Consider the following 21,056-nt stretch of genomic DNA (forward strand, 5'->3'; position numbering starts at 1 on the left):
ATGCGCCCGGGAGAGAGCGAGAGCGAGTCGCTTTCTCTAATCGCCGCCGTTCCTTCTCCGCCTGCGTCTCGGGGCAGGCAGGACGTTGCCGCCGCAGCCGCCGCGTCTCGTATCGCCAGCGCTGAGGGCGGGCGCGCGTCCCGCAGCCCTGCCGAAGTTGGGCCGTAGCGTGTCGGGGGCAGGAGCGCAAGGCTACCACCACCCGCGAGCCATGTCCGGCGTGGGGATGGATTCCTGCGGGGGATCGAGCTCCGGGGCCTGCGGGGGGGGAGCGGCAGCCTCCTCGTCCTCCTCTTCCTCCACCTCCTGCTCCCCCGGTGGAAGCGGGGGCAGCGGCGGCGGGCTGTCGATGTTCCGCTGGCTGGAAGTCCTGGAAAAGGAATTCGACAAGGCTTTCGTGGATGTGGACTTGCTGCTGGGCGAGATCGACCCGGATCAGGCGGATATCACTTACGAAGGGCGGCAGAAGATGACTAGCCTGAGCTCCTGCTTCGCCCAGCTCTGCCACAAGGCGCAAACGGTGTCCCAGATCAACCACAAGCTGGAGGTGAATTTGGGGGGGGGGGGGGAAGCGAGGGTTGCCCGGTTCCCAGAGATAGTGGGCCCGCGGGAAGGATAGATTTATTTATTTCGTCAAGCATGTATTGGATAACATATATAAGTATAAACATGATTTTTGATACATGAAATGGATACGAACAAAAAGAAACATTAGGACAGGGACTGTAGGCATGCTGGTGCTTATTACTGACCTCTTAGGAATGGGGTGAGGTCAATAGTAGACAGTTTAAGGTTAAAGTTTTGGGGTTTGGGGGAAGAAACCACAGAGTCGGGTAGTGCATTCCAGGCATTGACCACTCTGCTACTGAAGTATTTGTTTGGAGCGGTTTATCTTGAGTTTATATCTATTGTGTGTTCCTGTATTATTGTGGTTGAAGCTGAAGTAGTCATTGATAGGTAGTTGAGACCTCACCCCTCACTTTCCTCTTTGAAATAGGAAATAGATCTTTGTGTTTGTTAAATAGGCGGGGAAGGAATGTAACATTACTCATGTAATCTCTGCTGTTGTGATTTCCCCAGTCCTTGAAACGCATGTTACAGGTTAGTCCTCGACTTACAACAGTTTGTTTAGTGACCGATCAGAGTTAACAGCAGAGGCACAGAGAAAAAAGTGACCGGTGACTGTTTTTCGGTTATAACTGTGGCACCCTCTCTAGGGTTGTGTGGTCCAAATTCAGACGGTGGGCAACTTTATGGCAACCATCAGATTTATGATGGCTGCTGTGTCCCAAGATCACGTGATCCACTTTTTGTGACTTCCTGACCAGCAAAGACAATGGGGAAGCCAGGTTCACTTAACGACCGAGTTACTGACTTATCAACTGCAGCAATTCACTTAATAACTGAGGTGAGAAAAATAGTAAAATGGGGCAAAAGTCACTTGACAAATGTCTCCTTTAGCAACAGAAATTTGGGGCTTAGTTGTGATCGTAAGTCGAGGACTACCTGTATTGTCATGGGCTATATACCAATAAAGGAGAATATTTGTAGCTCAGGGTTGAAATGAGTGGTCCTACATGCTCTCTGAGCATTGTTTTCTAGGGTGATTATGTTTGAAGTTTACGTTTTGTGTATCTCTTAGTGATTAAGGATCAGTTGCTCTCTTTATAGCCTATTCAAGCCTGGGGTAATTGTAAGTGTAAGAAAACAATATCCTGATTTTAAAAAATCTTCTGACCCAGTCTGTGGAGCCTGGGTCATAAACAAATAGTCATACTTTTGAGGGACTTAACTAACCCTTAGGTTTAGTAAGATATTTTAGGAAGTAATACTGTACGATAGTGAGAAAAAAGATAATGCTGACATACTGCCTCTGTGTGTGATCTGTCTGAAGATATCTTTGTGGATAGAGTGGTAAATGTGTTTGTGTTGTGAAATTGACACCACAGTGAGACCTTTAACTAAGTGATGCAGTAAGCATTTATGCTGTGAAGATCTCAGAGGTCAAATATTCTCTACTTCAGGCTACTGGAGAAAAGTATTGCTAATTTTAAAAAGCTATGCTACACAAACATGCTACAGTAGAGCTCTGTATATTTTAAAAACTCAATCATGCCAAGTATAATTGGCTGTAGCAGAAGTTGGGGAAAGGAAAATAGAAATAAAATAGCCATTTGAGGTCCCTAAGCCTAAATATCTTCATTGTTGTGGTAAATATCAATGTAAATGCTAGTTAAATAAACTTGCCGGTTAAGCATCCAGGGACACTTGGCGGCAGGGAAATAACTTAGGTGTCTAGCCAAACTCTCCCAAGGTCAGTAAGTACTATATCAAGTTTGCTAAGCAACAACAATATTTATGTAGACAAATTGGTGGTGGAACTATGGCGCCATTTAATAAACTGCATCAATTATAAAAAGCAATAAAGAAAGTGACCTGAAAATCACTAATTTTGTAGACATAAATACTGTACTGAATAGACAGAAACAATATATAAGGTAACTGTTTTTGGAATGCTATAATGTAGCAAGGTTTTTAATGCAACAATTAATTTTCTGAACACAGGTAGTCCTTGATTACAACAGTTTGTTTAGTGACTGTTCGAAGTTACAACAGCACTGAAAAGAGTGACTTTCACAGTTACAACCGTTGCAGCAACCCATGGCCACATGATCTAAATTCAGATGCTGGGCAACTGACTCATATTTATGATGACTGCAGTGTCCCGGGGTCATGTGATCACATTTCGCGATCTGACAAGCAAAGTCAATGGGGAAGCCAGATTAACTTTACAACTGTTTCATTAACTTAACAACTGCAGTGATTTATTTAACAGGTGTGGCAAGAAAGATCATAAAATGGGACAACACTCACTTAATAAATGTCTCACTTAGCAACAGGAATTTTGAGCTCAGTTGTCATAAGAAAAGGATATACCTGTCCTAATGTTAATAAAGTGGAACCTCTGCTCCAGATACATGAAAAATGGTACAAATTGAGGATGAATTATCTTTATCAATTATCTTTCTCTGTTCCCAACTACTTTGCAGAAATACTCTACTGATAAAAACAAACATAATCTTGAACTATTTTAAGTATGAGTGGGTAGGTTAGATATTTCTTGGTTCTTTATTGACTTTCTGCCAAAGTGAAAAGTATCAATCTTAAATAAGTTGTTTTTCTAAGTTATAAATAGACATGCATTTGTTATAATTTGTACTTTTATTTCAAACATGTGCTAAGTATAATAATTACTTGAGTAGTTTCATAGAGACTCAATAAGGAAGCTAAACATTTACAGTAATTTTAATATATTGTGGCATATTATATTTTATTATGACTGAAGGCATTGAAGTATTGAGATGGTAAAATACTATTTATTCACTAGAATGTTATAATCTGATAACTCTAAAATCCATATTATAAATATAATTATTGACAAGACAGTAGTTACTGTCAAAAGGCAAAAAAATATAAGAATACAGCGATAATAAGTAGTAACAGGCATTGGTATTAACATGTTGGAGAAAAAGTATCAGCTTCAATATGATCGTTCAGTGATAGTTGAAAAGTTCTAATGTACAATTGCAGAATTTCTTGGTAGTTTAGAAAATTTCACCTGGAAAGAACTATGCCTAAAAGAAATGGTGGGAGATTTTTAGAATTATTTCTTCTGAAACAGCACCTTGGTTTCACCAGATTACTTTACCTAGATCCTTCTAGAGGAGAAACAAGATAATTTAGAACTAGAAAGACTTAGATAATGCAAGCTAAAATGAAGGTTTAAATATTGGCCCAGAAGATCCTTCCCATTTCTTGCATTTATTTCAACATTCTCATTCTAATGTTGTTAATGTGGTAGTTTGTTGCAGTGTTTCTTAAAGTGTGGTCTAAGTGTTGATGTAAAAGTCCTCATGACACTCTCAGGGATGAGTGAAAACAAAATTATTTGTCAGCCTATGCTGAAACATAATTAAATATTGAAATCACATCAAACGATTGTGAGGCACAGCATTGAATGCATCAATTTTAATTTTTAAATGTAAATATTGATAAATGTAACCAATTAAAACAAAATCCTTTGGGTCCTTCATAATTATTAAAAGAGGAAGAGGTTCTGAGAGGGAAAAAAAGTTTAAGAAACAGTAGTTTAAGTTTTAATGTATTATGTGAACTTAGCTATGTGGTTCCATAACAGTCAGTGTTGTTAAGCAGACCTGACTTACCGTTATGAATTCAGCCATCATATTAGAAAATAATTCCTCAACATTTACCTGATTCTGTTTCCTTGTATTTTATCTGTTGTTGAAACTTAATAAAGTATTATTTTTTTAAAAAATGATTAAAAATATGTTTCCAATTCCAAGAAAATTAGAAAAAATGTATACCTGATAGACATGAAAAATTGTGATAATTTAATTGTTCACAAACAGGTGAATTTGAAATATTACTACAGGTAGTCCTTGTCTTATGACCACAATGGAGCCCAAAATTTCTGTTGTTAAGGGAGTCATTTATTAAATGAGTTTTGCCCCATTTTATGACCTTTCTTGCCACAATTGTTAAGTGAATCATTGCAGTTGATAAGTTACTAACCCAGTTGTTAAGTGAATCTGCCTCCCCATTGACTTTGCTTGTCAGAAGATCACAAAAGGTGATCACATGTGCCTTGGGACACAGTCATAAATAAAGTCATAAAGTCATAAATGGTCATAAATATGAATCATTTGCTAAGTATCTGAATTTTGATCACATGATTATGTGGATCTGCAAAGTAATGTGAAAAACGGTAAAGTCACTGTTTTCAGTGCCATTGTAGCTTTGAACTGTCACTAAATGAACTATTGTAAATCGAGGATTATCTGTATTTCCAGGATTTTCCTGTAGGAAAATAAGGCCATGGTTGACTGTACCTTTGTTTTTTTATCAGGATAGTTTGTTTTCCTATACTGGTAAAATATATGCTAGTATATGCTATGACATGATGGGTAAATAAAATACATTTATATATTTTAACTAAATAATGACGTATTTTTCGGAGTATAAGATGCATCCCCCCCCTCAAAAGAGCATGGAAATGTTGATGGATCTTATACGCCAAATACAGCCATTTTTGGCCTCCCAAAGCCCCACTCCGGCATCCCATTTTTGTGAAAAATGGGCAAAAAATGGACTGTTTTTCACCAAAACAGGGGTGTTTTTTCCTTCCCCCACCTTCCAGAAACACCCTGTCGGCTTCAGCAGGGCTGGGGTAAGGGAAAAAGCCCCATTTTGGGGGAAAACGGGGGCATTTGCCTTCCCTCAGCCCTGCTGAAGCCTGCTTCTGAGGGCCGGAGAGGACAAAAACTTTTTTTCTTACCTTTTCGAAATCTTGGTGTGTCTTACACACAGGTGCATCTTATAGTCTGAAAAATACGGTATATGTTATATCTTATGAAATCTTTGAAAAATTTCTGCCTCACTATCTGTTTTTATTCATACTAGTTCTTGTAGTGTCCGTATGTTAAATACAATCCCTAAATTGTTGACTCTGAAGTAATGGGGCTACAGTTCCTAGAATTTCTAGGCATTTAGACTAATCTGTGACCTTTTCACAGTTGAAAAATATTCAAGCTGAAAAATGTTCAAGCATTTGACTCCTTACATTTTATAGCATTTTCATCATTTTGGATCTGCAACATCCCAGCTTTGAAATGCCTGAAGAGTTATAGTATTAGAGCAAAAGATAGAAAAGGGAGCTGCTACTTCAAGTATAATCTCTTTGGATCTACAGCATGTTGTTGTTCAGGCATTTTTATTATTGTCTACAAGAATTTTGATATTGACTTTACATTGTGGCCTAGGAGATTTCAGCAGTGTATTACTATTGATGAGAACTAAGTGTTTATAGTGAATACCAGCCTCCTAAATTTTATTTTAAAAAAAATGGTTCATGAGTTAAGTTTTCCTGATTTTCTTTCATTGCTTAAGCACTTCCAAAAGCACTAACCAGCACTTCTTTGACATGCCATATGGATCTTTGTAATATAGGACAGGATAAAATGAAATACAGCTTTAAAATGTATACTTACCTTTTCCTTGTATTTCTACAATAAAGATATGCATGTCTTTATAGTGATGGACAACATTTTGTTCACAGGAAATCAGCCCTGTTAAAGAATTGAAAGGAAAAAAAACCTCACTATTTTGATATCTTTATAGACAAATACAAATTTATGCAATATATTTCCCCAAATTCGAAACTATAACATAATTCATTCCGAGGCAGATCTGTTTTTTACATCCTTACAACCACGAGAGCAATCAACATATAAAAAATGATAATAGATTGTAACATGATGCTATTGTTTAGATTATGATAGGATTTAGTCTATTTGTGGATGATTACCCTAAATATTTTGTTCAACATTTCCTGTGAACCTGAAATTAGTTTTCCTGTTTTTCCATTTCAGTAGTTACTGGAAAATCAAATCTTAAAAAAACTTTAAAAAAAAATCCAGGGTAAATGAGTAGAACACTGGAATCTGAAATGCCAATAAAAATAAGTTGTGTGAAAACACAAGCTTGCATTAATTGTAATTATACAATAATATCAGACATATTTGAAAAACAATAAATTAATATTATCTACTACTTACATTGAAATATAGCCCCCTAGAGTTGCCCCAAACTGCAAGATGGGCAGGGTGTAAATAAAATAAATATTTTGAAAGATGCTTAAGCTGTGAACTTGATCGTGTACTTCAGGTTAAACTTCAGGTTCAAACCCTGAAATTTATTAGATGCTTATAAAGATAATACACAGGTCTTAGCCAAGGACTTGGACCGTGTACATTTTAAATAGAAAATAACTAATTTGAATTCCAAATGTGTTGCTGAAGCACCCTATTGGCTTGTGAGGCTTCAGTAAAACTAACCATTCACAGCCTTAGAATTTTATGTTCTAACTGTTAGAATGTTTCTAAATTTACTTGGAATTTAAACAGGCACTGTTCTACACATAGTTTTGATCAGTCAGTCCAAGGACTCCTATTGTATCTCTTAGTATGTCTGATTTTTATCCAAAAATCTTTAGGGTATATTTAGTGTATACTCAGAAAACTAACCATAAATAGTTGTCTTGTGACAGTTGATAAAGCTCGGCATAAAGATTAATTGTTGCTGAAACTTAATCAAGTATTTTTTTTAAAAAAATGATTAAAAATATGTTTCCAATTCCAAGAAAATTAGAAAAAATGTATACCTGATAGACATGAAAAATTGTGATAATTTAATTGTTCACAAACAAGTGAATTTGAAATATTACTACAGGTAGTCCTCGTCTTATGACCACAATGGAGCCCAAAATTTCTGTTCTTAAGGGAGTTGTTTGTTAAGGGAGTTTTCCCCATTTTATGACCTTTCTTGTATTGCTTTAAGGATTACATTTCTTTTGAGTATTGTAGATATTCAGTGATGTTAATTATTTAATAACATTATGTGTTCCAGGCTCAACTAGTAGATCTGAAATCAGAATTGACAGAAACTCGGGCTGAAAAGTCAGTATTAGAAAGAGAAGTGCATGACCAACTATTGCAACTCCATGCCATTCAACTTCAGCTTCATGCAAAGACTGGTCTGAACGTTGATTCCGGGGCAATAAAGGCAAAATTGGTGAGTGCTCTTGTTAAAGAAAAAAGTATTCTTATAGTTTAAAAACATCAAAATATTTTGCGTGCCTGTTACAGATTTTAGTTTTTACCTTGCCCATTCTAAGAAGTTAAAGGGGAAATGTATATGTTGTTTGTCTGCTTTAGGTTACCGAGGCCATTTTTATATATTTATCTATTTTCTTTAACAACATAAGTTTACCACAGCGCAAATTAAACATGTAAAATGGAAAACTTTGAATTAATGTGATAATGTCAGAATGTTATAATAGCAAGGCAAAAAGGCAACAATGTGAGATGAGAGGAATTTTTGACGTTTTCTCACGGCAACCTATCTTCCCTTATATACCTTTCTATTCCTTAACTCAATAACAGTGTCAGTGATAAAAATTCCCTCCCAGTTTGCTTCTAACCGCTTATCCTCAAAGCATAATATGCTTGGTTCATTTTCTTAAAGGTTCTTGAATCAATAGTGCACTTCTTGAGAGAACCCTAAAAAAGAGGGGAAATAGTTCTGCATTTCTTGTTTGTGCTGCAGTTTTTGTATGGAGAGAGATGGATGTGCCATTTTTAATTTTAATGGATTTTTTTAACCTTTATGCTGCAGTTAATAATATAAGAAATATAAACTTAGAAAAAGAATATATTCTATGTAAAGATTGCATGGGGTTGCTCTATTGTTGAAAATACTTCATTGAGGATGATTCTTATTACTTTTATTTTGATGAATTGAGACTGTATTCTGGAAATGAGAGATATAGATAGTAATTGTTTGGATAACAGGATTGATACCACCACATTAAATGAAATAAATAGTGTGTTGAGTTTCACTGTGTCAGTTTTTCACCAGACTTTATAGTTAGATTGCAAGCTTAGAGTTATTGTAGTTTGATCTAACTTAGTTTGATACTTTGGCCAATATTTCTAATTATGATACTTTTTTTCTCTCATCTTAAGTCTGCCTGTTCTTTGGAGGATATGGTAAGTTCATTTGATGCCTTCATCCATATTTAAACTCAAAGGAGTTTTGTACTTATTTTGGCCCTGACAGTTAATCTCAAATATATTTTTGGCTTTTCTGTAACTTCCTAGCCAACTACTTGTAGGTTCAATTGTTAGATTGGATGTTTCTTCTATCCAATATGCATGATTATATTGCTGATATTAATTGCTATGACTAACTAATTTTTTTTGAAGAGATTATTGAAGTTAAGTTGAAATTTATTAAACAGGCGATTGGTTTGGAATTTAGCTTACCTATAATAGCAACATAATGCACTTAAACTCTGAACAAAAGTTTCTGTGACTTAGTGTGGTAGACAGTCATTCAAAAACACGTGCAAAACAAAGTGTTTCTTAAAAGAATAATTATCTGGTGTATTTAATGTTTTGCGGTCTCAATAATATATAGATGAAGTGATTTTTCTCTCTCTTTTGTTATTGGTTGATGGTATTCTAGGTAATTTGTCTTCATAAAACATTAGCTTCATGACTTAACCTAATTGCCTAATTACACAGTTGGATGTATGGATATATGTATGGATACGTTGTTGATTATCAGAATCTCCAAAATAGCTCATGGAAAAATTCAAATTGAGACATATTTGAATATTCTAGGATAGGGGAATAGGGACATGGTGGCTTAGTGGCTAAGACGCTGAGCTTGTTGATCAGAAAGGTTGGCAGTTTGAATACCTAGTGTCGTGTAATGGAATGAGCTCCCATTACTTGTCCCAGCCTCTGCCAACCTAGCAGTTCGAAAGCATATAAAAATGCAAGTAGAAAAATAGGCACCACCTTTGATGGGAAGGTAACAATGTTCCTTGTGCCTTCGGCATTAAGTCATGCCGGCCACATGACCACGGAGATGTCTTTGGACAGTGCTGAGTCTTTGGCTTTGAAACGGAGATGAGCACCACCCCCTAGAGTCGGGAACGACTAGCCCATATGTGCAAGGGGAACCTTTATCTTTACCTTAGGACAGGGGTGTCAAACCCGCAGCCTGTGGGACGGATGGAGCACACGCTGTTCACGCTCAGTTTAGTGAAGGGGAAAAAGTCGTGATGCATCACATGACAATGTGAGTTTGACCACCCCTGTTCTAGAAGGTATTTTTATATACTTGTTTTTTGAGATTTTTGTCTTTGTTGTCTGTGGCTTTTCCTCTCTTCTTGGCAATTTCCACATTTGTCCTGATACCCAGTTTGCTATTGTTTTTTCTTGGTCTTTGGCAGTTTTATTTCACATTCATCATTAACAGCTTTAATTTTCTTCCATTGTTCCACTGGTTCATTGTCAATGAAATTCAGGAATTCAAAATGATTCCTGATGGAAATGGTAATCATATTGTAGAAACGGGTTGGCTTTGTGCTTCACTTTAAGCTTACTTGGAACTTATATATGATCTGCCCCTTACTATATTTTTTGCTGTTTGAACTAAGAACTTCTATCTCCTTGTTACTAGTCAGTTTGATTTGTATGTGCTCCATCTGGTGATGTCTATGTAGACAAATACTGTTTTGGTTGTTTGAAGACTATGTTAGAAATAAAAAAAATTCATTGGTTGAGTTGGCAAAAACAGTTAAGTCATTATCTTGCTTCATTTCTATTTCTTAGGCCACATAATACAATTATGATTTCCCCCTAGCTATTTCCAACTATATGCTATTCCAGTCTCCATCATAGGCAACTCACCTTTTGGCATGTTCTATCAATTTTAGATTGGACTTGTCTGTAACATTCATTAATCTCTCATTTTGCATCAGTGACTGCAGCAGTAACTTGGATAATTGTCATATTAAAAGGTTGTCTGTGAAATCTACCATATTTTTGGGAGTATGAGACACACCTTTTCCCCCACCCCTTAAAAGTGCGTGGAAATTTTGGTGTGTCTTATACACCAAATACAGCCATTTTTGGCCTCCTGTAGCCTCCCCCCCCATCCCGTTTTTTTGTAAAAACTGAGGCTTTTTTGCTTTCTTTCAGCCCCCAGCAGCACTCTGCAGGCTTCAGCAGGGCTGGAGCAAGGCAAAAACTTTTTTTTCTTACTTACCTCTTAGAAATCTTGGTGCGTTTTATATACTGGTGCGTCTTATAGTCTGAAAAAATATGATAATTAATACTATTTGATCATTGACAGCATTCTTACCTGAGTATTTTCTTTTCCATATCCATCTCGATTATGAAAGCAATGCTATTCCTTCTTTGTTTTTTATGTCCTTTGTTTTCTAAGTTTTTTTATATCATAAGTCAGTTGTATGATCTTCTGATTGAAGTGTCTAATTCCAATCCATTTTAATTCACTGATACCAAAGATGTCAATGTGTAGATCATTCACTGTGTTGTGCTTCCCCATGTTTATGCTTATGTTCCGTCTTCTCAGTGTAATTTTCTCTTTGCAGCTTTAGATTTTCTTTTCCTGCATGGCAGCATCAGCAACTAGATGTCTGGCATCATCTGGTGCTATATTATCAGTCATTTTATATTGCCTAACTTGTGGTTTTCTTGGTAAAAGAGTGGTTAGCATAGCTTTCTCCTATGCAGTGTAAAATTACATCTGTGACATTGTCACTAATGTGATCATCTAACTCCGGTGTCTTCTTGTATCTCTGCAGCCAAATGTAGGCACCTCATTTCCTTTAGATGGGTAGCTAGAATGACCTTCAGGCTTTAGGGGGTCTACATACACTTTTGGTGTATGCTGCCAATAGCTTCACTTATCCCTCTCAGAAACAACCTCTCTCCCCCAAAGTGAGACAGCATAGTAGGATTTAAGGGGCACATGTTTATAATTTATAGCTATTTATTTTTAAACAAAAAGCTTTTCAGATTTTCTGCCAAATTGCTTTCTGTTCTACAGAGAAATTGGCAGCTAGATTATCGAACGTTTTGTGGAGGTTTGTATATTTTTATTTTAGATGAAGAACTATTTTACTATGTTACTAGAGTGGTCTTTTTAGGAAAAAGCTTTTACTGTCGAAAGTGCAGTATTCAGTTATGCAGCTTTGTGTCATAGGTAATTTTCTGTAAAAACAACAACCCACTGATGTGTTAGTACTGTTCATATATATAGAGTGAGCCTGTTAATTTTGTGATGGAAGTTATTAAGAACTTGTTTAATTTTTCCAGGAGAGAGAACTTGAAGCCAGCAAGAAAGAAAAGGTGAAAGAAGCCCAACTTGAAGCTGAAGTGAAATTGCTACGGAAGGAAAATGAGGCTCTACGTCGACACATAGCTGTGCTTCAGGCTGAAGTATATGGAGCCAGACTCGCAGCTAAATATTTAGATAAAGAACTAGCTGGAAGGTACGTTTGACAACAACAGCACTTACCATATAGCTATTTATGAGAATGCACCTGGAATTTGCTATAAAAATTCCAGCTATTATAATTAAGGACTTATTTAAAAGTACCTGTGGTGGGGAGAATATGTAGTTGTCTCTAAAAGAGGTGAGACCACGAACATACTATTTTAGCTGTGGACTAGTCCAATAGCCTTTTTTATTCTTTTCAACTCAGCAAAACGGAAATAAATTACATGAGGAGGACAGGATCCGCTATCTAGCTAGTCAGCTGCCTTTTAGCACCAAACAAAAGTCCAAATTTGATTTGGGGGAGAAAATGGCAAAAGAAAGAACAAGTTTGAAAATGGGCTGAATCGGGCTGAAATCTGTGGGGAAAAAACTTTCAAAAAATAATAATAATCCCCCAGTGCTTCCCTTTGAGGGAAGCAGTTGGACAATTGCACAAAATATTGCCAACTCCTTTATTCTAAACCCTGCTCTCTCCTTCCTGCCGTTGATATGATTCTCACTAAAACTATTGTTAATGCACTGGGCACGTACTATTACATATCGTGGACATGTGTGAAAGCAAAAAAATATTGGACAAACATACATACCTGGTTAGAAAAAATTTAAAGCAGCATATAGATTATAAGCCATAAATATTTTAGTTAGTTATAGTACCAGAAAAGTATGATAAGGGGAATTTGCATTTAATATTACATGTTTCATCAGCAGCAAGAATTGTATTTGCACAGTACTGGAAAAATGAGGAAACACCAAGAGAAGAAGATGTCATTAAAAAAATATTAGATTGTGCAGAAATGGACAGATTGACATTAAAGATAAAATAAAAAGAAGATACAGAGTATTTTCAAACATGGGACTTGTTTTATAAATGGTTGGATAATAGAGGTAGAAATGGACAGGGGTGGGCTTCAAAAATTTCAGCAGTGGGTTCTCTGCCCAGTTGCAGGTTGGGCGTGGCCATGGTGGGCGTGGCCATGCCAGTCTTCTGCACCATTGGGGGGGGGGGGGGCATTTTCACCTTCCCCAGGCTCCAGATGCTTTTCTCATACCTCTGGGAGGGTGAAAACGGCCTCCCCCCAGACTGCGGAAGCCCTCTGGAGGCTGGAAATGGGTCCCTTTCTGGCTTTCTGGAACTTCTGGGAGGCCTGTTTTTTCCCCCTCCCCGAGCCTCCCAAAGCCTCTGCGCAGGCCCTGCACTTACCTCGCATCCAAAACGTGCGGTGTGGAGACACCTGGGAGGGGTGTGGTGGGAGGGCCAGTCACAACCCCTGGTATGCCCAAATATGGGAAGAAGTTCACTGCTTCCATTCTCTGTCCATCGGCTCGTCATAAGAGACCATCCAGACAGAAACCCAATATTTTTACTGTTGCCTTTGTTACATTTCTGTTATATATATATCACATTTTATTTTCAGGGTTCAACAAATTCAGTTGTTGGGTAGAGATATGAAAGGACCTGCCCATGACAAACTTTGGAACCAGCTAGAAGCTGAAATCCATCTGCACCGGCACAAAACTGTAATCAGGGCATGCCGAGGTCGAAACGATCTGAAACGACCCATGCAAGCACCCCCAGGGCATGTAAGTTGATTTTAGGTTTTGTTTACGTATAATTTGGCTTTTGATGATTCATATTGTGTATATCCATATATTTGATCCCATAAATTTTTATAAAACATAAAACAACAGCTACCTGTGAGAATCTTAGTAGGCCCCTCACTTTCATATTCTTAAGCTAAAACTTAATTAGAGTAGTACTTGCTAATTTTTTAGAAATGATGACTCTGAACATACAGTATCTAAGTAAAGCTAGACTAAACAAAAAGATAATGAATTGTTATTTGCTATTTTATAATTATTTCAAAAGCCTACATACACTTTTTCATATTGTTTTAATTTCTAAATTAGAATCCAGATTCCTTAAAGAAGAGCCAAGGTGTTGGTCCAATCAGAAAAGTTCTCTTGGTTAAAGAAGATCACGAAGGCCTAGGCATTTCAATTACAGTAATATTTAAATTTATTTTCTTTTTTTCTAGTCTCATAAATGATGTTTTTTTTAAAATATCGCTTTGCATGTCTTTCATGTTATACTAGCCAATGATATTTATCTAATGTTCCGTATTAATATTCTAATCAAAACTGCAAAATTTGTAATTCACTATAAAAATATAAAGCTTTCCTAATTGTGTTATGCATTAAATAATGAGTAGCAATTATGCTAGTGCGTTTTGCTGACTACATAGCAGTATATAAATTCTACATTAAAAAAAAACTTAATGTGAAGAATTTGATTTATATGAAGAAATTTTTGACGTATTAAATATTGGCATGATAGGGAGGAAAGGAGCATGGTGTTCCCATTTTGGTCTCTGAAATTCATCCGGGTCAGCCTGCTGATCGCTGTGGAGGTCTGCACGTTGGAGATGCCATTCTGGCAGTTAATGGAGTTAATCTGAGAGACGCCAAACACAAAGAGGCTGTAACTATTCTTTCGCAACAGGTAATTTTGTATATGTTAATACAAAATTCATATACTATACCTATATTTTTCCTATTCTTTTGGAATAAATGTAGCAGAAGATTTATTTACAGTTTCAATATATGAGGTGTGTTTTATTTCCCATGTTTTCTAGTTATGGAAAATGATAATTGTCTATTATTAAATACATCTGTGAAACCAGAATTTCCAAGAACTCTTGAGTTACTGTAAACCAGGATGTAGATGTATGGTTCTCCAATTGTAAAAATATGTTACAATAAAGATAGTACTATGTGGCATTGCTTTTTAAATCTGGTCTATCTTGTAGAGCTGACTCACTCTTTCAAGTCTGAATGTGTTTCCTCCTCCCTCCCTTTATCTTCATGTGAATTAAGGAGGGACTTGACAGGAAATGTTTTCTCAGGTTACTTTCTTGGCTCAGGCTCACGCCCCTTTTATATTACTGTTGCCTTGGTAACAGTTCTTCCTCCTATCCTTCAAGGACATTCTCCCTCCCTGCCATAGAAGGAATTTACAGTTTATTAATCTATTTCTGAAGGGATAAATCAAGTAAACAGGATTGAGGTTTGTATATTATTGTACTTGTTTTTTCATAATCATCCAAATTCTTTGAAATTCTGGTTTCATGAACAAATTATTTTGAATAATTTGGTCTTAGTAGGGGGGAGGGAATGAGACAAGCATGGAAAAGAAATGCCTTAAATATTGCCCCCTATTATGGAAATATGCTGTCATCGGAGACGGGCCTTGCCTCTTCACTTCTGGCATGCAAGAAAATTTGGAAAACTTTCCCAACAAGCATTTGATAATATGTTTTTTGGAGTTGTAAGATTTAACTGAATCCTTTTTATATTGTTTATACAGTGCCCAGAAACTTGGGATTGAGCCGCATAAAAATTAAATAAATAAATTTCATGCGTACTGCTCACATCCCCAAAAATATTCCCATAGATCAGAAGTAAAGCTGAGCAACAATCCATGCATTTCTGGCTTTTAATTCAGAAAAACCAAAAAAGGCTACTTAATGGGTCTGTCAGTGAATATTGTGAATAGGTATTTATTTCAAGACGTCTCGTTTTGCAACTTAATCTTTCTTAGTCTTTTTTTTTCTTTGCTATTTTATCACATACTTTCTGTGGTTCTAACCATCCATTGCTTGATGTTTAAATTAAGATGGGAAAACCAGTGCATGAGCAGATGACAGATGAGGTGCACATTTAATTTTACTTTTTTTTTTTTTTGCTTATAGCTTGCTCATCACTGTGGACATGAACATCTAAAATTCAGTTGTTTTTGTTCTTTTAGAGCACAGGTGTCCAACTTGCGGCATCACATTGTCATCAGGTGCCGTTTCACGACGTTATTTCCCTTAGTGGAGCTGGGGTGGATGTGGCCTGTGCCTGACGCATTTGGCCTGCAGGCTGCCAGTTTGACACCCCTGTTTTAGAGGCTCATGTATAAATTGATTGCAGTGCATTTTATACTGACAGCTCAGGATTTCTTCCGTTGCTTTATATATCAAATTATCTGTTTTTCAGCAACAAGATGATTTTTATTTTGTATTCTAGAGAGGAGAAATCGAATTTGAAGTTGTATACGTTGCTCCTGAAGTAGACTCAGACGATGAAAACGTAGAATACGAGGATGAAAGTGGACACCGCTATCGTTTGTATCTTGATGAATTGGAAGAAGGTAGCAATTGTGCTTCCGGTAGAAAAGATGGAAGTGGAGATAAATCGTTACAAGGTAAAGTTTCTTAAAGAAACACAGATAAAGGTCAACCAGATCAGACTGAAATTATTCTGGTTTTCATATATCTGTTTTGATAAACGTTAATTAAAATAAACCCTGCATGTTACTAAATTTATTTTCCAATTATACTTAGGATTCTGTCTTTAGAAAGGTTTTGCCACCTCAATAACACAACACGATTGATAAATAGCAGAAAGAAGAGTTCATCAAAAAGGCATTAATCATTTCTGTTGTTTTTTTTTCATATATATATATATATGGAGTGTATGTATCCCTTTACCCAGAACTCTTAAAAGTATATATTCTTAAAGCAGCAGTGAAACAAGCTTTCTTTATTTTCCAGGAAACAAAGGTGATGGTCTTTTTAAATTGTAGTGCATTGTCATTTCTCTTGGGTGCTGTAACATCAAAGTGCCCTTATATATCTTCCATAGAATCTCAAAATTAAAGTATATGTGTATCTCTTTCTTTTTTCTCTTGAGATTTATGCTATCTTTGACAGTTGGTGCTTGGACCAAATATTGGCAACATTAATATTGTCAAAAAAAGTTGCTCGTTTCATTCATTATTTTTTTTCTTACAGTATTTGATAAGAAAGCAAGTATTGATGGCCATGAAAATGGAGACCTGGGGAATACAATTGAAACTGAAGAGACTGTATCTAAACTAGCCCAGTCTTCTGAGAGCTTAGCCTAACCCCTCTGAATGGGACTAGTATCTCCTTTAAGATGGGTTTTCATGGGCTGTTCTATATGATAAATGCCACAGAAAATTACAATGAAGGACTGTTCATAAGGTAAAGAGACACTGTGTTACCATTGTCTGTAAACAAATCTGTTCTGGTTGGTTACCTCAGGGCTTCATTATGAACAAGTCTAAATGTGCAAAATGTCCCATTTTTCAAAAAAGTTGCCCATGAATTTTAGCACCAAAGTATTATTTTCCCTCCAAGACTTCTCTTGAGTTCATTTTGGATTGTACCTATGAATGCAAGTATAGAAAGATGCAGAGGAGCTGTAATGCTTGATTCCTCTCACATATACCAAAAACAAATAAAATGGTATCCATTTGCTAATAAAATAGGCTGCAGCTAACAAATAAGAATGGCTAACGATTTAAAAATACACCTTGCAGGAAGGTAAAAAGTAAAAAAAACAAACAAACCCAAAAACCAACCAACCAAACTACATAATATTCAAAATAAATATATATATTGCTTTAAAATGCACATGTAAGATTTTAAATGATTAATTATTTATTTTGAAGTAATCTTACTTAGCTCTGAATATGTAGTTTTCTCCTTTCAAATATTCTTGCCTGTCAATGCTGGATTTGAATATATTCCTAAAGCATCAAGCAGAATATTATGGTAATTAAAAACAAACAGTAAATGTGAAATGAACTTACTTTACTTAAATCTGCCCTTAAAAATTGTACAAGTGTCCATTTTCTCCGAGCTGAGTAAGGTTGGATTCATATAGTTGGTCATCTTACTCTCAATAACTTTATATCACTGCACATGTCATATAGGAACTAGCTTGTCTGAGGGAATTCAGTGTTCCATAGATTAATAATTCTAGTTTATTTCTAAAGTTGTAAAATGTAGCTCACTTAAATTAGCTCTGGGCTGTTCCAAGGGCCCACTTTCACCTTTGTCCTGATCATATTGTAGATGACTACAAACTGATCATTCAGTTTCTATTCACAATCTATCTGATTGTATTCTTAGTGATTATTGTGAAGGGGAGATTTTAATAACGGCATGAGGAAAGGCTATTTAAATTTGCTACTAAAATTCTCTGCAAAGGCAGAAGGTTCACACGAGATGATTTATTGGGCACCTAAGAGGCAATTTGTTGGGCACATAGTAAGCAGCACTGCCTCATTGTAAGTTAACAGTTAATGGCTGGTCATCAGTTTATGTGGGGTAGTTGGCCATGTAATCATTGGCCAAGACATCTCCAATATAAACTTTTGGCAAGCACCGATCATACATTGCAGGCAAGATTATAGTAGCAGTCTTGTCAGAAGCTAACGGTCCATTCCGTGAGTAGAACCATTCTAGGTGAAGTTCTCTACTTACGATGATGATGATGGGTGATTAATAATCACTACTCAGATTACTAATCAGTAGTCACAAGGCTATCAGTGACTCGTGTCATGCTACGTGAGGACGTTTACATGAGTCATCTCTGAAAAGGGAGAGTCAAGCATATTCTGTATCTTGGGAGGACCATGCAGGACTAGCAGAAAAATGATTAAAGCCCTGATACTTCACAGAACTATATTTTTGGTATTATTTTTTTAAAACTCTAATGTTCCAAAACCTGAAAATGCTCAAGGCACTTTTAGAGTATGTTGGTATTAATGGGGTTGTCTTGACTAAATTCTTGTACTGCTGTGTATGTGTGCGTGTGTGTTTTAGGTACATGTGTGTATACATACCTACACACCCACATACCCACATATAAATGTATACATATGTGACTTATTAAAACTGCACTCTCTCTGTATGCAAATGGTTAAAAACCATGTAGCTTTTTTAAATTATAGGATAAAGCATGAAATGCCTGCTTTCCATTCACTTTCCTGCAGGCAATTGAAATGTAATATTTAAAAATGTATTTTGAGAGTGGAAATAATGTAACATGAAACTTTGTAAGTGTTTTTTTTTCTATTGACTGTACATAAATGGAGAACGTATAAAAAGGCCTTTAATGTAATGTCAGTTAACCTTATGTTCAATGTTTAAAATGTTGTGTTATGAAACACAGTTAAATATGTCTCTTCTAGGTGCACTATATACATGTTTATAGAGAACTTTAAAATGTAAATACTGTATGCAAATATTTTGCCATTTATAATGTTGCTCATAAAATAACTTTTGTGCATCATTTCACTCACTTGCTCATGGAATTGTATTTAATTTGCAGTAAATTTTAATTGCTGCCCTAATGAATGTCTCACTGTTAAAATTATCTTAACCAGAATACTTATTTCCTAGGCAAGCAAGCATTTTCAGTTAGGCAATGAGACTGTAAAATGTATAGAATGTCAATGGAGATTCTCAATTATCCAGGTCATGTGTCCCAAAGGTGCTTTTTTCTAATTGCCTCAAGTCCGGTTACCTCTTGAAAAAAGGGATATGAAGTTGCATATGAAAAAATGTATTGTTTCATCTTACAGCTAGTCCTCAACTTACAACTGTATTTGAGCCTGCAATTATGGTTGTAAATTGGACTAGTAGTTAAGCAGATCCCCCTATGACTATGCCTGATTTTACAACCATTTTTGCCGTGGTCATTAAGCAAATCCCATTTCACTAATGAGCACATTTTGCTGGAAACAGGAGTAAATGCTACAAACTGGTAAAAAATTGCAGTCACATGACCACAGGATTCTGCAAATGGCTCTAAATGTGAGCCGGTTGCTAAGTGCCCAAAATGTGATCACATGACGATGTGTGAACATGTGTTTGTGGCTGTCGGAATGTAGAAACTTCATATTACATAGTTAATTTCTTCATTAAAATGCTAGTATAATAAATTTGCATGCTCATCTTTAAATCAGCAGGAAATTGACTAGGTAGAAATACAATTACCAAACATATGTTTCTATTATGTTGTAATTTGCCCCCCCTTCCTGCAGCAATGTGAAAAATCAAACTGTTTTATGGATTCTCTTCCAAATAGTTACTTTTTTTTTTAAAGTAGCATGAAGACATACATCACTACGGATGAATTAGGAAAAAAAGTTTTAGTTCTTCCCTCGAATAATCCTGCCTTCCATAAATGTGATGTTTTAACCATTCTTCATGTTTTGGTAAAGGTAATAGGGGTTTGATCAGAGTGTTGGCACCCCATTATCTAATTTTCTAAAAAAATTAGTTTGTTAGATAATTAACAAATGTTACTAAACAATTAGTACCTGTCTGTATAAAGAGCCAGTGTGGTATAGTGGCCAAATTGTTGGACTAGGAGCAGGGAGATCTGATTAGTCCACCCTCAGCCATGGAAGCTCACTGCACAGCTTTGGACTAATTGCTATTTCTCATCCCAGCTGGTTGGGACAAACAAAAGGAAGAACTATGTACATTGCTTTGTGTTCCTGTACAAAATATGCCATCGTCATTCACATCAAGTAGGTATTCATGATTTTGTATCAACCTTGAGCTAGACTTCTTCAGTCATCTTTTCAGCAACATGGTGGAATACACATCCTATTTTGACTCCTGCATTGTTATGTTCACTCACTTTGTATTCTGCCTTTATTATTTTTTACAAACTCAAGGTGGTGAACATTACTACCTTATTTCCCTGAAAATAAGACCTCCCCGAATAATAAGCCCAATCGGGCTTTTGAGCACATGGGCTAAAATAAGCCCTCCCCAAAAATATTGCATCACAGCAGCAGTCATGAGGTGACCATGCTCGCAGCCTCGCAGCTTCACAAAAATAAGACCTCCCCGAAAATAAGGCCAAGCGCTTATTTCGGAGGTCAAAATAAAATAGGACCCTGTCTTGTTTTCGGGGAAACAGGGTACTCTTTCTTTCTACTATTTTCCCCACAACAACGCTGTGAGCTAAATTGGGCTGAGAGAGAGTGACTGGCCCTACATTACCCAGTTGGCTTTCACGGCTAAGGCTGGACTTGAATCATGGCCTCCCTGTGTCTAGCCTGATGCTTTAAACACTAGGCAGACTGGCTCTCGTATAGTATGTAATCTGGTAAAGGAAGTTGAGTGAATACAATTTTTTTGCCTACTCCATTATATTTCATGTAAATGCCAAATGTTTGCCATTTGCCATCACCAGTAATATTGTATAGCTCTGATTTAATGTGT

The 21,056-nt window shown here is 36.4% G+C and overlaps 1 protein-coding gene across 3 annotated transcripts; it reads left to right on the forward strand.

Moving 5' to 3' along the window:
* Positions 1-36: 36 nt before the first annotated feature.
* Positions 37-19,188, forward strand: GOPC (golgi associated PDZ and coiled-coil motif containing). 3 transcript variants are annotated; one of them, XM_087718572.1, is made up of 9 exons: positions 37-547; positions 7,489-7,653; positions 8,607-8,630; positions 11,778-11,953; positions 13,377-13,542; positions 13,870-13,965; positions 14,297-14,461; positions 16,030-16,207; positions 16,347-16,783. In XM_087718572.1, exons 1-9 carry the CDS (start codon positions 212-214, stop codon positions 16,358-16,360), a joined length of 1,320 nt encoding a protein of 439 aa, XP_087574698.1. In that variant the 5' UTR covers positions 37-211; the 3' UTR covers positions 16,361-16,783. The 3 variants fall into 3 exon arrangements, with proteins under 3 accessions (XP_087574698.1, XP_013924363.2, XP_013924364.2); XM_014068888.2 differs by lacking the exon at positions 16,347-16,783 and adding an exon at positions 16,797-19,188 and having other exon boundaries at positions 40-547; XM_014068889.2 differs by lacking the exons at positions 8,607-8,630; positions 16,347-16,783 and adding an exon at positions 16,797-19,188 and having other exon boundaries at positions 40-547.
* The last annotated feature ends 1,868 nt before the right edge of the window (positions 19,189-21,056 follow it).

The sequence above is a fragment of the Thamnophis sirtalis genome, unplaced genomic scaffold (genome assembly GCF_051295495.1).
Source record: "Thamnophis sirtalis isolate CommonGarterSnake01/CBP01778 unplaced genomic scaffold, rThaSir2_p1.2 scaffold_6, whole genome shotgun sequence".
Taxonomy (NCBI): domain Eukaryota; kingdom Metazoa; phylum Chordata; class Lepidosauria; order Squamata; family Natricidae; genus Thamnophis; species Thamnophis sirtalis.